Source organism: Paecilomyces variotii (genome assembly GCF_004022145.1).
Source record: "Paecilomyces variotii strain CBS 101075 chromosome Unknown C8Q69scaffold_11, whole genome shotgun sequence".
NCBI classification, from domain to species: domain Eukaryota; kingdom Fungi; phylum Ascomycota; class Eurotiomycetes; order Eurotiales; family Thermoascaceae; genus Paecilomyces; species Paecilomyces variotii.
Window position 1 is genome coordinate 828,734 of NW_021167150.1, and position 13,106 is coordinate 841,839.

The following is a 13,106-nucleotide window of genomic DNA, read 5'->3' on the forward strand; positions in this document are numbered from 1 at the left end:
TACTCTAAAAGCTGAACCTGGGGCAGTGTCGTCTAGCGAGGCACACCCGTATGATCAGCAAAAAGAAGCCAGCGGGGAAGAACGAGCTTCTGGAAAAGTTGAGGCCTAGAATCAGCGTGAACCATTAACCGCTGCCCGTTCTCGACACTATCCGAAGGGGTCCGATCTGACCAAGCAGACGTCAATCCCGAACCTTAACTAAATAAGATGGGATTGCTTGTTGCTTGGATCCCAGTTGCCAATCAACCGTCGTCGGTGACAGAGGCAGTGCACGTAGCGAGTGGCGCGCTGTGCAGAATTGCTCTTCACATCCCGCCAGCGTGCCACTGGCGCTTGTTTTAACCGTGTTTTTCGCTGGAGGGCGTCATCCCTACGCACTTTTTGTGGCGCAAGAAAATGGGAAAATAGATACCTGCAGGTCCCACGGTGGGTTCTGTATAAGAGCAATTGAGCCGTTAAAGACGCCTAAAAAACAGAAAATGGGCGAGTTTTGCGACGGCGCGTCTGCACGAGACTGAGTAGTGGAGGAGAGCGTCGGCTAGGCATGGTGGCCCCCGCGGATCAGGAATGAGACAACAGACAAGAATAGAAATTATCATCAGCCTCGTGGATCGAATCTGAATATTATTATTGTATTGTCACCAGATCTGCGAGATCCAGGTGCTCTTGACCGTCGTAGAAGCATTGAGTAGAGTGTAGCTGTCAAGATTGCAACAACGGAGAATGGCGGGGTGAGCGGTTACTAGACGAACAACAACAAGAAGTATCTAGTCTGGATGTGCAACGGCGGCGAGAGATCCAAGATCAAGTACTTAATCAGCGACCGGAAAAGGATCATCGCGTCTCATTCGAAAAACTCTGGTAGCAGTAAATTAATTAATCACCCTCAGCAATAATATTAATGGTGATCTGCTCGGAAGTCCGGACGGGGATCGGGAATGAACCAGCGAAAAAGCGCTGCCTGCGCCTCCGCGACCGTCAGCACGACAGCTGCTTCTTCTGCTTGCCGGCCGCTTCCTGACTGACTCGAGAGAGAATCTCCATCATCCGACCATCTCTCTCCTCGATCCTCTCCGTCAGTTTATCTATCTAGGTATCTATCGCAGAAACCAACGGGTTGTGCAACTCGTGTTCGTTTCTCCCTGCCCTCCAGTCCATTCCCCTTCTCGCAGTCTAAGAAGAAAGGGGCTCGACGATCATCGACCGGTGCGCCCTCGTCCCGCGTTGTCTCGTCCCTCAGGCCAGCAACCCGCCTCCTCTTGACCCCCGAAGGCCACATCGCAGCGACACTCTGCGATCCCAGACCTCTGACCTTTCTCAGACTCTTTGCGTGTCTCGTTGGCCTTAGCTTAGCGCGGCCTGTGTCAGCTCCTGTCGCGCCCATCTCTCCTCGACTACGGAGGATTGGCTATCCTAGTCCGCCACTACTCGCATCGGCCCTCGCCCGCTCCTCGTCCCATATTATTTTACCTCCTCCCCTTCAATCTCACTCTGGAGATACGATACCACCAGAAACATCCCGCCAAGGCCGTTCAACCTTAATATTTTGCTCTCCTTTAATTCTTCTCCCCATTCCAGTCCACACTCTCTTGCATCTTTCAATCAGGCGATTAGCGAAGCAGGGCTTTCCGCGACTCGCCTCTTAAACGGTCGTATCGCCTCCTTAGCTGGTTCCTCTCAACCAGCGCTCTTCTCACCACTCCTTTTTTCACGATATTTAAGACCTTTATAATCTCGTTGACGGCATAAAGGCGACAAAAAAAAATCTCAAGATGAGTGTAAGTGACCAGATTCGGGGTGGACGTTCGATGATGATACCTCAAATAAGGGGTTACCTTCCCCCGACTTGGTTGCGATTACAGCAGCTAACTCGACATGCCAATTGCTACAGTACCAGGGATACGAAAATAATCAAGGGGGAGGCTATGGCTCGTATAACCCATACGGTGGTGCAAATACCGGCTACACGGATATCGAGGCGCAGAACGGTGGTTATGGTAAGACGACAAACCTGAGTTTATTCACAGAGCATGTTTCCCTAACAGCCGGCCTGTGCAGAGATGTCGGAAGTGAACCAGAACAATGGCTACGGACAGCAACAGGCTGCTGGCGCTAGCGGACCGACTGCTATCCTGAACAAGTGTAAGGAGATCAACAACGGCATCCAGGAGCTCAGAGCCAAGAGAGAGTCACAACTTGCTGCTGCGCAGAACGCTTTGCTGGACTCGAGCACCGGCAAGGAGGACCAGGCCACGCGTCAGACGCTCGACTACATCGAGGATGAGATCAACCGCACATTCCGCTATTTGCGCGATCTTCTGCAGAAGGTGAAGAACACGCCCGGATCCGGAGACGCGCGCGTTCAGACCCAGATCGATGTCACCAGCAAGAACCTGCAGAGGGAGATTCAGCAGTACCAGAAGACGCAGTCCGACTTCCAGAAGCGACTGAGGGAGCAAGTGCGCCGACGATACGAGATCGCGAACCCCGAGGCCAGCCCGGAGCAGATCGAGCAGGGTGTTGAGAATGTCTTGTTGGGTCAAGAGCAGGCCTTCCAGGTCACCGGTAGCCGAACGCGACAGGCCAACGACGCCCGAGCAGCCGTCCTGGAACGTTCGGGTGCTATCAGAAAGATCGAGAGAGACATGATCGAACTGAGCCGGTTATACCAAGAGGTGGCAGAATTGGTTCAGCAGCAGGAGCCTGCAGTTGAGCAGATCAACCAGGGTGCTGAGGATGTGGTGCAGAACGTCGACAATGCGACCAAGCACATTGACAACGCTATCATCAGCGCACGAAACGCCCGCCGGTGGAAGTGGTATGCTCTGATCATTATCTGTGAGTTACCCCGCTTCTCTTCGATAAAAGTACTTTACATTGACATATTCCAGTGATCATCATCGGTATTGTTGTCGGTGTCGCTGTCGGTGTTACGGAGTCCAACAGAGGCAAATAAATTTTCTTGTCTTGTCTCCCGATGACTATCAGCGGGATCATGGCGGCTGGGCCAGGAATTGGGTATATGCCGTTCTTCTACGGCGTAGTAGCAATCCAGATATCAGACTGGTGCTATTTTCCTGTCGCGACCCCGTGTTACTTGCCTCAAATTTCATTGAGGCCCTGCTAAACTGATTGTTCTGTCTTAACATCGAGCCGCTCGAACCCTGGCTAGATGACTCCTTTTTTAGTTCGAATAAGTTTGATTACCCACACCCGCTCGCTCTTACGTCTCATTTCTGTCCTCTATGTGTTAACTCACATCTCGCCGCATCTCTTGTTCTGGACCATCTAATCAAAAAGTCCGACTCTGTATCCTTCACCCTGTGTGCTCTAGTGTTCGTCTCCCTCGTCGAGTTCTTTTTTTTGTCTTTTCTCTGTTTCTTTCTTACTTTCTGGCCATGTGTGAGTCGTGTACAGATTTCCCGTGTTGTGTCCGGGATCATACACGACCTGATGATTGTCCGTGTTCAATGGCAAGGATACGCCTAATGCTATTGTACATATTAGAGTTTCATTTCCTCCTTTGCTCCTTCTTGGCGCTAGACACTTTTTATAATAATTATTATTCCCTAGCTTAACGTGTGTCTTGGTCATTTGGATGAAGTGAGATCCAGTCCCACCCATTCCCACGTAGTGACCTGATGTAGAATGTCTAGTAGGATCCGTCCGGACCAGCAGCATACATCAACAATCGTGTCCCTATATGCTTATATTTCGTTCCTCCCAACGCTGTATACACCCTATTGTGTCTGCTCCTGCTGCCGCGCCGCAATCCGCTCTTCTTCTTCCGGCGTCCGAGTCGTCAGCTGCAAAGCATGAATACCCCCTTCTCGCGCCATCTCCTCCTTCAATAGCGCATAGACCATTCGATGCCGCGCGGGTTGTGGCTTGGACGCGAATTCGGGAGATGTTATCGTTACGCTGGAACGTCGAAAATGTTAGATGACTTATTTTGTCTAATTCGGAGAGAGATATAAAGGACAGCAAGATAGGAAGGAGGTATGACGGACTGAAAATGCGTCTCTTTCGACGTAACACCCCTCATAGCACTATGATGTGAATGTAAATGCGAATCGTTCCGAATGAGTAGTTTCGTAGGTGAGAATGCGTTCGTGAGCTGTGTTGTATTACGACAGTAGGTAGTTAGTTAGCAATTTCTCTTCCGGTCATAAATAATTTTCGTCTCTATTCCCTAGGTAGGTAGGTAGGAAGGAATATTAAGCTACTATAGGGAAGTGGAACTGGTATATCTTACCTTTTCACGAATCGTATCCTCGATCGGCGTCATGGATGTCATTCTGCCTGCGGAGATGGAGAAGGAACGCAGCGATAATGAGGCACTGGTTGAGAGACGGGCGTGGGCGCGGGCGAGCATTCGGATTGAATCTTTTTTGTTTTTTTTTTTGGACTTGTTGTTTTCGCGAGTGATTGAGTATGTGGTGCGTCGGAGTTCTGGGGAATTTTGTGCTGGGAGGTTCTGTCGTAACTGTAAAACCGATAGGATTGGGAATTATTTGCGGAGTAGGCTACTGGTCGAGTAACTTCGGTGATAACTATCCCAAGTAAAGCTTCGGCCGGACACCGGAAGTACGGTGGGGCGATGTCACTTGCCGAATGGAGGTATATGGTGTCATGTGACCTTTATTGTGTTGGTAAATGGTTACAGGTAGTATTGTAGAATTAGACTGGAGGTTTGTATTAACCTCGAGAAGTGTTTCAGCAGAAGCGTTTAATATGTGCAGTACAGAAAGGAGTGGCTTCTTTTTTGGTTTTCAGTATGCTGGTTCTACTGTAAAGTGATCTATGTCAGATCCGGGCGGAGCAAATTGGAGGACTCCCCTTTTTGGTCGAGTGGCCTGGCGCTAATCATCCATTAACTAGTTAGGTATATATGGATAGAAAGTTTTGTGATATTTCAGGTTACATATTTCTCTATTGACGTATGCTAATTCGCGTTAATGAAGAAAGATATAAGCACCGTAGGTATGTAAGTAAGATAATGGAGCTATTAGCGATTTCTCCTATCCAATTTTGCCCCTCAGCCTGCGATCGTTAGAGAGACTACAGAACGTTGGGATGTGGCCAGTGAACAATCGATATACCAGATTTAACTATGAACTATTAGACTTGCGGATACTGCGATAGAAAAAAGAATTCATTATTTCAGTTGTATGCTTACTACTTGCAAATGGGGCAGAGAGAAGTCAGTTGAAGGATATATCGACTTGGAACCGTTCCTGGAGATACAAAAGAAGGATCCCGAGCGAATTGACGACATAACAGTCGTGATTTATCTCCTTACGGATGTTCTCGCGGAGAGTGACAGCACCGCTATCACTATAACTGCTGTTCTGTACTATGTATATTCTGAAGAACCTGGAGGTCCACAGTAAGCTGTCTATCTCATCACTGTTCCTGAGGAAGATTTTGCTCTCTCATACGGTCGATTCTTTACAGAAGGTACCGTTATTGGTAGAAACCTATGCGTGGTAAACTGCAGTGAGGGCGTCTTTGGCAATGAACCGAATCTGTTTATCCCTGAGCGATGATTACTGGGCCTGAGAGAGCCTGATGAGAAGTTCAGAAAGTGGTTGGGCCGCATGAATGACTGTAACCTGACTTTTGGGTCTGGGAAGCGCGTGTGTACTGGTCGATACTTAGTAGGCTGGAAGCCTATGAGCTGATTGCAACTATGTTCCTGATGCTCAATGTTGGATTGCTTTCCTTCTCCCTACTTATACAGAATAATAAGATACGGCAGCTTTCGACTAAGCTATAAATCCTAAGAACAACTCGAAGGTCATCAGTAGTTGGTTCATGCGGTTGGAGAATGTACCCATGTCACTGCGTAGGAGATCTGCATTGTAATTTCAGCAACGGAGGCTCTGTGTTCTAGTGTTAGTTCTTTGCAAACTCTTAGCGATTCTTCACTTCTCTTTTAATGATTACATGAATTCTCCTCTTTCCAATAGCATTGATATCATCTGTGGGTTAACATTGAATATTATAAGCAATTTGGAAAATATACATATATTCAGGAAAAAAAAGTACTTTTAATCAATGGCCAAGTTGCAAACAGACAAGGAACTTGCACATGTGTATATATGATTTTGCTATCGGTAGCTAGTAGTTTTGTTATGATAGCAGTCACTACTATTAGTTCTACATTATAATTAATATAGGTAATTCGTGATATTTTTTTGTTAGCATGTTGCTGGTCTTTCCATAGTTGATGGGGACAATATGACTGACAGGATGATCTGAAATGAGTAGCATCCAGGTGCTCAGGAGGCAGCCTTCATGCAATGTGATTTTTCCCCACTAAAAGAGCAACATTCAGTTCAGATAATGTGATTCATCAAGGAAAAGGAGAGACTCGAGTGTCCCGATCTCACCAAAGCTAGGTAGTTTGAAACTTTCCCATGGAAGGAGCGAATCACTACTATATTTCCCTTTAAAGACCCTGCACTTAAAAATGCTTCAGCTGAGGCATCTATGACCAGGACAGTATCTTCTGATACAGACGGCCTGACTTCCAGCGGGACGCTAATTTCATGAATCTGAAGCCTGCAGTTGTTGGAGTTACGCGGACGTGGGATGAGACCTCTTCTCGACCTGCCCCATCTCGTTATCCCATGGAAAACAAAAAAAGGTTCTGCATGAGGAAACTGAATGAAGTGAATAAGCTGAGATTCTATCAATAGTTAGGGCCTCGTCAGGTTAGAGGAGAAACAGACCCGAATCATTATGGACACGCTCTGGAGACGAACAAGAAATTGAGACTAACACTGCTTGCACATGCCGCAGAAACACGAAAAGGACATCTGCTGGCCGATTTCGCCTTACAAGAATGATAATGAGACATCAGCACCTCCATCGACTTAATGTTTTTGGTGTTCTATCGATGCATTTGAGTGGATAGAGCGAGCAAATCTTCTCACGCCTGTGATGCGTGTCTCCCTTGTGCTAGGTATTGTGTTTTTGCAGAGACCTACCCAGGGAGTCCCTGACGGGAACTCGGCCCTGGAGAAACCATTCCTAGAACAGACCTTGGAAACACATTGCTGTTGATTTCATGGTTCCCTCAGCGGTGTACCGTGTTCCTTCGCTTCCCCGCTCCTCAGCGTCGAAGTTAATGTGAACTTTCACACAAGCCACCTATTTTACTCTGCAGGTCAAATCATAGAGCTCTAAAACATATACTGAAGTCCCCCCTTGTCTGTTCACGATGACTCAGTCCTCTGGCCCTCAGCTCTCTGATAGGTAACCATACCTCTGAACCTTTCATAATGAAAAACGACTGATAAATGGCAGGGCTTTCTCTGAATGCCCCATCCAAGTCATGGTTGGCAGTGAAAAGAAAATCTACTATATTCATCCTTCAATCTTGACTTCATGCAACTCATCGGTGCTAAATGCGCGAATGACCGGGGGATGGAGGAATAATGATGCAGATAAACCTCTCGACTGGACCAATTTTGACGAGGTCACGGTCGAATGTGTTATAAGTTATCTCTACGTTAAGGACTATTACGTACCTGAGCAGACCTTTGAATTTGGGGCATCATCTGGAGGTGATACTCAAGGCCAGCCAGAGGAGAAGGTCAAGGGTTAGTTGAATATGCCGCGAATATGAACCCCGCGACTAACTTAGACTCCAGACATTAAGCCAGTAATTTTTCCTGCGAAAAAGGTCGTAGTCGAGAAAAAGACTCAACCTGATAACGAATTGAAGCGGCCCCTTACTCCCTTGGACAGGTGTCTTGAAGCTGGATTGCCTGTCAAGACCCGTCCAACTGCTGCTGGAGTCTTTGATCAACTATCCAAACTGCAGAAGGGAAACTCTGGCACGGAAATCCTTACACATGCCAAGGTGTACCAGTTTGCGCATTACTTCCTGTTCCCTGAACTAGAAGTGCTCGCTTTACAACGCCTCACACAGGTCCTGCTTGAACTGGATGATTTGAAAATGCAACATCTATTCCCACAGCTTGCGGATGCCATCCGTGCCGTGTACGGTGGGACTCCGGATACTGCACAAGATCAAGATCCAGCCAGGAAATTGCTTTCTCAGTTTGTTGCGCTGAAGTACAACTTGCTTTCGGGTGAAGGTCTCGACGCGGTTCTGGCAGAGGAGAGCCAGTTCTCGGTTGACGTAACGCGGAAACTCGCTCGACGAATTGCACGTATTGATGAGCTCGAGAAGCGTATTCTTGAGAATGCCAATCAACTTGAAAAAGCGCAAGAGGAGATAACTTTCTGGAGGCGCAGCACACCTAAGCGTGGCGTGAAATTGACCCCGGATCTCTTGCGATACTAAGTCTCTTCCGATACCGGAGGGCTCAATCTGATACGCCGATCTCCAGGATCTCCAGAGGCCCGCGATCTGACAGTTTTCATTCGAGTTCACGATCATGTTAATGGGGAGTGGAAGGACCCTCGCTAGTAGCTTGATAGGAGGGATATCGCTAACGTTGTTATTTACACTTGGCAACTGCAGGTGCTGGTTGGGCTATAGATACCTAGGTCAGATGAGGATGGATATTGGAATAAGGTATCAACGGCTTCCACCACAGCGGGGGTCGAAAGCTTAGTAGATGCTAGATGGCGCCTTAAAGCAAAGCTGAACTCAATAATATCTATTCTAAGACTCGTGCTGAGTGTGATAAGATGCTGATTGATAACTTTGTTCCTACCCCGAAGCCGGCGGTTGATCGGCGTTGCGCGCCAAGACCTGAACATCTCGGCCGATGCTCCGCCGCTGCGTCACTGATGGGAAACATTTGAGCACATGAAGATACAAACAGAGTCCTGTTGTCTCTTGCTGCGAATGAAATTTGCAGCTAACCCTAGCCTTCAGTTTATCATTACAATGTCATCAAGGAACTACTAGTCAATTCCTTTATTGATATTGGCCATTGAGCAGCTTCCATGATGTTCCGCAGCTTCCTTTCCGCTGTTGCGCGCAGCTCCGCGCGAACACTACGGTCTTCTTCCTGCCACAACACCAGATTCCTTCGTCCAGGACAGCCAGCAATCGGATCTCGAAGTCTCTCTTCCCTGCCAAATCTCCCTCTTTTCCGCGCCCTTCGCGATCATGACCCGTCGCACACCGCCGTCGTACACAGCGTCTCTGGCCGCTCATTCACATACAACAACCTCGTGGGAGATGTACTCCAGACCAAGGAACATTTGACTGCGAAGGGGAACGGGATTGCAGGCGAGCGTGTCGCATTCCTCGCGGAGAATGGATATGACTACGTGGGTACTGGCTCTCCCGCCCGTTGTTCTGTTTTGGTATTCATGGGTTGCAAATATTGTGGATGCTATATAGATGTAGAAGGCACGGTCTTTTGCTAATTGGGTCGCTCTCTAGTGACGTTGCTATCTATCCTTGCGAGCAATGCGATTGCGCTGCCGCTGTCGCCTGCGTTCCCAGCCAGTGAGCTGAAGTATATTATGGATAACTCCCAGGCGAAGATGCTAGTTGCTACGGAGAAATACAAGAATAAAGCGGAGGATGTTTTGAAGACAGGTCTAGAGAGGGAGCCAATTTTCGACTTAAGGCAAAAGACCATGACCGACGCCAGCTCTACAGAATCCGTGGAGTTCCAGAATCTGCACGACGCTGAGTTGAAGGGCGGAATGATGTTGTATACTTCTGGGACGACTAATCGGCCGGTAAGCCATGTTTGGGCTTCATGTGCTATGACTCGTGGTCCATTATCTAACTATTATCGAAGAAAGGCGTTCTCATCCCGCAATCTGCGTTGACAGCCCAGGCCAACTCCCTCATCGAAGCGTGGAAGTACACCCCCGACGACTACCTCCTCCACCTGCTTCCGCTTCATCACATTCATGGTACTGTCAATGCGATTTTGACACCTCTTTTAGCGGGCTCATCGGTTGAGTTCATGTTCCCTTTCAACCCCACGGCTGTTTGGAATAGGCTTGCTGCTCCATTCCTGCCCGAGACGGCAGATAAGAACAAGATCAGTTTCCTAACCGCCGTCCCGACTATCTACAACAGACTCATGTCTAGTTTTCCTTCTCTTCCTCCAGCTACACAAGAGGCAGCCCGAAAGGCCATCTCTCCGGAGAATCTCCGTCTAAATATTTCCGGTTCAGCTGCCCTTCCCAGCCCGACTAAGAGAGCCTGGAAGGAACTCAGCAATGGCAATATCCTACTGGAGCGGTATGGGATGACTGAAGTTGGCATGGCCATCAGTTGCGGGCTCGACTTTGCGGACCGTGTGGATGGTAGTGTTGGCTGGCCTCTCCCATCTGTGGAAGCCCGTCTGTACGATGCCGATAAGAATGAAGTCATCAAGCCAGGGGAGGAGCTCGACGCTGAAGGCCGGGAACGCGAAGGCGAGATCCAACTACGAGGACCTACCATTTTCCGGGAGTACTGGGGCAATGAGAAGGCTACACTCGAGACCTTCATGGACAGTGATGATGGTAAAGGCAAATGGTTCAAGACAGGAGACGTTGCCGTCCGACGACACGTCGAAGGAGCCGGCAAGGGTACCAGCGGAGAATGGGCACGGGGTCCGATGTACTTTATCCAAGGCCGTCGCAGCGTGGATATCATCAAGAGCGGTGGTGAGAAGATCAGCGCGTTGGAAGTGGAAAGAGAACTATTATCACTGTGCGTTTGCTCTCTTCACAGTTCCCCTCTGGTCCGGCTCGTTTTGAAAACTTAACTGACCTTGTAGTCCTCAAATCGCCGAAACGGCTGTTGTCGGTCTGCCATCTGAACAATGGGGCCAGAAGGTCGTCGCCATCGTCGTGCTCACGCCGGAGGGACAGACGAGCGGCAAGGGAGGCAAACCTTTTAGTGCCCTGGATATGCGGCGCGCATTGAAGGACCGCCTTGCACCGTATAAGATTCCTCATGAAATGAAGGTCATTGAGGGACAGATCCCGCGGAACGCAATGGGCAAGGGTGAGTTTATCTCTGAGCAACTGTACAAGATCTTCATTTTGCTAACCACGCATCTCGATACTCGGATACAGTGAACAAGAAGTCTTTAGTCAAGGAAGTGTTTGGAGACCAGGCAGCGTAAACGCCTGAAGTTCTTCTGTATATGATGTGATGTACATGAGGATAGTTACCATAGATAGTAGTGTATACCAATTTCGAAAGATCACCTACACACCTTGCTGCCATCTTCGAACCCTGAGTGGAACCATGGAACCCTCGCTTTATCAACAACATAACCAGTGGATCAGGCCAAGAGTTCCGCAATATCGTTTACCGTAGTTTCGCGAGAATCCAGAGTCCTGATAACAGCGGAAGTACCATAAAACAATGACCAGTAGTAAATTATTGAGGCGCCTGCCAAGATTCCTGTCATTGATAGTTAGTTAGTTAGCCTGCGGCACAATAATAATTGTTCATTATTATCAATAATTCCGCCCAACACTCCGTAAAGATTTTATCCGGTAAAATTAGGATACCAAGAAACACAGACCGATCCAGATCTAGATGGTCACTAGCATCCATCTCCAGTCTCGAGATAGCATGGTTAAGCGAGATCCCCGATTCCCCATCGCCCCCCCACAACTAACTAATATTCAAAGTGCCACGTGAGGTAAGAAGCCGGCGTTTGCTTATGTTCTATCTTGTAGTCCTGTGGTAACTACATAGTCTTTGTTTCTACTCCAGATTATTATTAATCAGCGTGATCAGTCTTGGCATTCGATATGTATCTGTATTCAGCGATAGAGGATTCGTTCCACTGTAGTTAATTTTTTTCCTTGCACACAGACAGCAGGGTTGCAGTGGCTGTGGCGCCACAGTTATTCATTGTAGCAGCAGCGGGAGAAGTTTGATAGATAGGGGGCCGGAGCGCAGATGAGACCTGGCCATTGAGATGGAGGTGTATTGAAGATACGAGAAGAAAGAGGGAGGGAGAAAAGGCGATAAAGGAAAGGCGACTCCTTGTGCATGTTGGAGTTGCATTTGTTATCTCTGAGAGAGAAAAAGAGAGAGAGGGAGAGAGAGAGGGAACGGTGGGATTTGATTGGCTGCGGAAGGAGGAATGCCAAGACTTGATACGGACCAATCGGAGATGAGCGGTGATTGGGTGTTTTTTGTGCGAATTAAATTAATTGATTAATTAATTAATCTCCCTGTTCGAAGAGAAGAAAAAGAACAACAGACGTTGATTTCTTTCTACGACTTCGAAGTCTCACTTATGATATGGGCTGTGTATGTACTGTACTTACAGCTAGCTGATCGACATGTTACACCACACTGGATGTTGGTAATAATATCTAGTCCACTCAAGTGTGTCTTACTCCAACGCGTGCTGGGATACCAGAAGGGGTCGTTCCTGGTCTTTGCTGCGCCTGCTAAGCACCGTCAAGCTTCACCAAGCCTGTCTATGGCACGGTCCATGCTGGTGCCGTCTTGGAAAGGGACTAACGGGTGGAGAAGCACGGAGTACTCGACGGTTACTGTACGGTATGAGATTATTGAGCGAGAGAAGATGCCAAGAAGCGTGGCTTCAAGCCAGCTTGCCAAGAAACAGAGGAACTCGGAGCTATACTCGTTATACAACTAGTCCCGGAGCGGGCTTCTTGTCAAGACTGGCTTGGTTGGCGAGCAAAGTCCGCAAAGCTGCAATGATAAGACATCCAACAGGGACAGCGAATCAGGGCAATAATATCATCCTGATTGCAGCGAGTTCCATAGATAACTGCCATACATGCCAGCATAGCTGAACCGGTTCTGTGGGTGTCACCGGATGCGTGGAGGACGATCGACAGTGCGTTCGTTTGATCGTGCAACGTTACAGCGACTAGCGGGTTAGACACACCAGGTCTGAGCTTTTGCCCGCGAGATCGCAGACAGCAAGCCAGAGAGCGGCTGGTACCGACCAATACATGCTACAGCTGTGATCAAAATCATCAAATTGCCTTTCGTAAAAGGAGGCCCCTGCAGCATGATAACGCGGGGAAAAAAAGAGCGGAGAGAACCGCTCACGAAAGGAAGAACCGGCGGTTGGCATCGGGTGTTTTTGGTATCTTCCTTTCCTCGCGTAGGAATTACCGTTTCGAGGATGGAGAACAGGCTATCCGGTGGTTTCAATCTGTTC

At 48.4% G+C, this 13,106-nt stretch overlaps 4 protein-coding genes across 4 annotated transcripts; 3 read left to right on the forward strand and 1 right to left on the reverse strand.

Annotated features, from left to right (window-relative positions):
- Positions 1-1,772: 1,772 nt before the first annotated feature.
- C8Q69DRAFT_509644 (SNARE domain protein) lies at positions 1,773-2,956 on the forward strand (the record flags this gene model as incomplete). Its single annotated transcript, XM_028633117.1, has 4 exons — positions 1,773-1,778; positions 1,892-1,997; positions 2,059-2,838; positions 2,892-2,956. The coding sequence occupies 4 exons, from the start codon at positions 1,773-1,775 to the stop codon at positions 2,954-2,956; spliced, it is 957 nt and encodes a 318-aa protein (XP_028482714.1).
- A 635-nt stretch (positions 2,957-3,591) lies between these two features.
- On the reverse strand, positions 3,592-4,625 carry C8Q69DRAFT_80935 (bola protein). Its single transcript, XM_028634054.1, has 3 exons — positions 4,256-4,625; positions 4,011-4,117; positions 3,592-3,921 (listed from the first exon to the last, which is right to left on the reverse strand). The coding sequence occupies exons 1-3, from the start codon at positions 4,373-4,375 to the stop codon at positions 3,741-3,743; spliced, it is 408 nt and encodes a 135-aa protein (XP_028482715.1). The 5' UTR covers positions 4,376-4,625; the 3' UTR covers positions 3,592-3,740.
- Positions 4,626-7,228: 2,603 nt separating this feature from the next.
- On the forward strand, positions 7,229-8,320 carry C8Q69DRAFT_509645 (hypothetical protein; the record flags this gene model as incomplete). The annotated part of the gene is made up of 3 exons (XM_028633118.1): positions 7,229-7,263; positions 7,315-7,610; positions 7,662-8,320. The coding sequence occupies 3 exons, from the start codon at positions 7,229-7,231 to the stop codon at positions 8,318-8,320; spliced, it is 990 nt and encodes a 329-aa protein (XP_028482716.1).
- A 461-nt stretch (positions 8,321-8,781) lies between these two features.
- C8Q69DRAFT_81007 (putative AMP-binding enzyme) lies at positions 8,782-11,439 on the forward strand. The gene is made up of 5 exons (XM_028634055.1): positions 8,782-9,265; positions 9,377-9,681; positions 9,744-10,651; positions 10,719-10,948; positions 11,020-11,439. The coding sequence occupies exons 1-5, from the start codon at positions 8,932-8,934 to the stop codon at positions 11,067-11,069; spliced, it is 1,827 nt and encodes a 608-aa protein (XP_028482717.1). The 5' UTR covers positions 8,782-8,931; the 3' UTR covers positions 11,070-11,439.
- The last annotated feature ends 1,667 nt before the right edge of the window (positions 11,440-13,106 follow it).

What these genes read in the sequence shown, in the direction of transcription:
- C8Q69DRAFT_80935 (XM_028634054.1), bottom strand. Translation starts at nt 4,375, where the DNA reads ATGCTCGCCCGCGCCCACGCCCGTCTCTCAACCAGTGCCTCATTATCG. An exon ending in AGGATACGATTCGTGAAAAG is followed by an intron (nt 4,118 to 4,255) that starts GTAAGATATACC and finishes AATACAACACAG; the next exon opens with CTCACGAACGCATTCTCACC. An exon ending in TCGAAAGAGACGCATTTTCA is followed by an intron (nt 3,922 to 4,010) that starts GTCCGTCATACC and finishes TCGACGTTCCAG; the next exon opens with CGTAACGATAACATCTCCCG.
- C8Q69DRAFT_81007 (XM_028634055.1), top strand. Translation starts at nt 8,932, where the DNA reads ATGATGTTCCGCAGCTTCCTTTCCGCTGTTGCGCGCAGCTCCGCGCGA. An exon ending in GAATGGATATGACTACGTGG is followed by an intron (nt 9,266 to 9,376) that starts GTACTGGCTCTC and finishes GTCGCTCTCTAG; the next exon opens with TGACGTTGCTATCTATCCTT. An exon ending in CTGGGACGACTAATCGGCCG is followed by an intron (nt 9,682 to 9,743) that starts GTAAGCCATGTT and finishes CTATTATCGAAG; the next exon opens with AAAGGCGTTCTCATCCCGCA.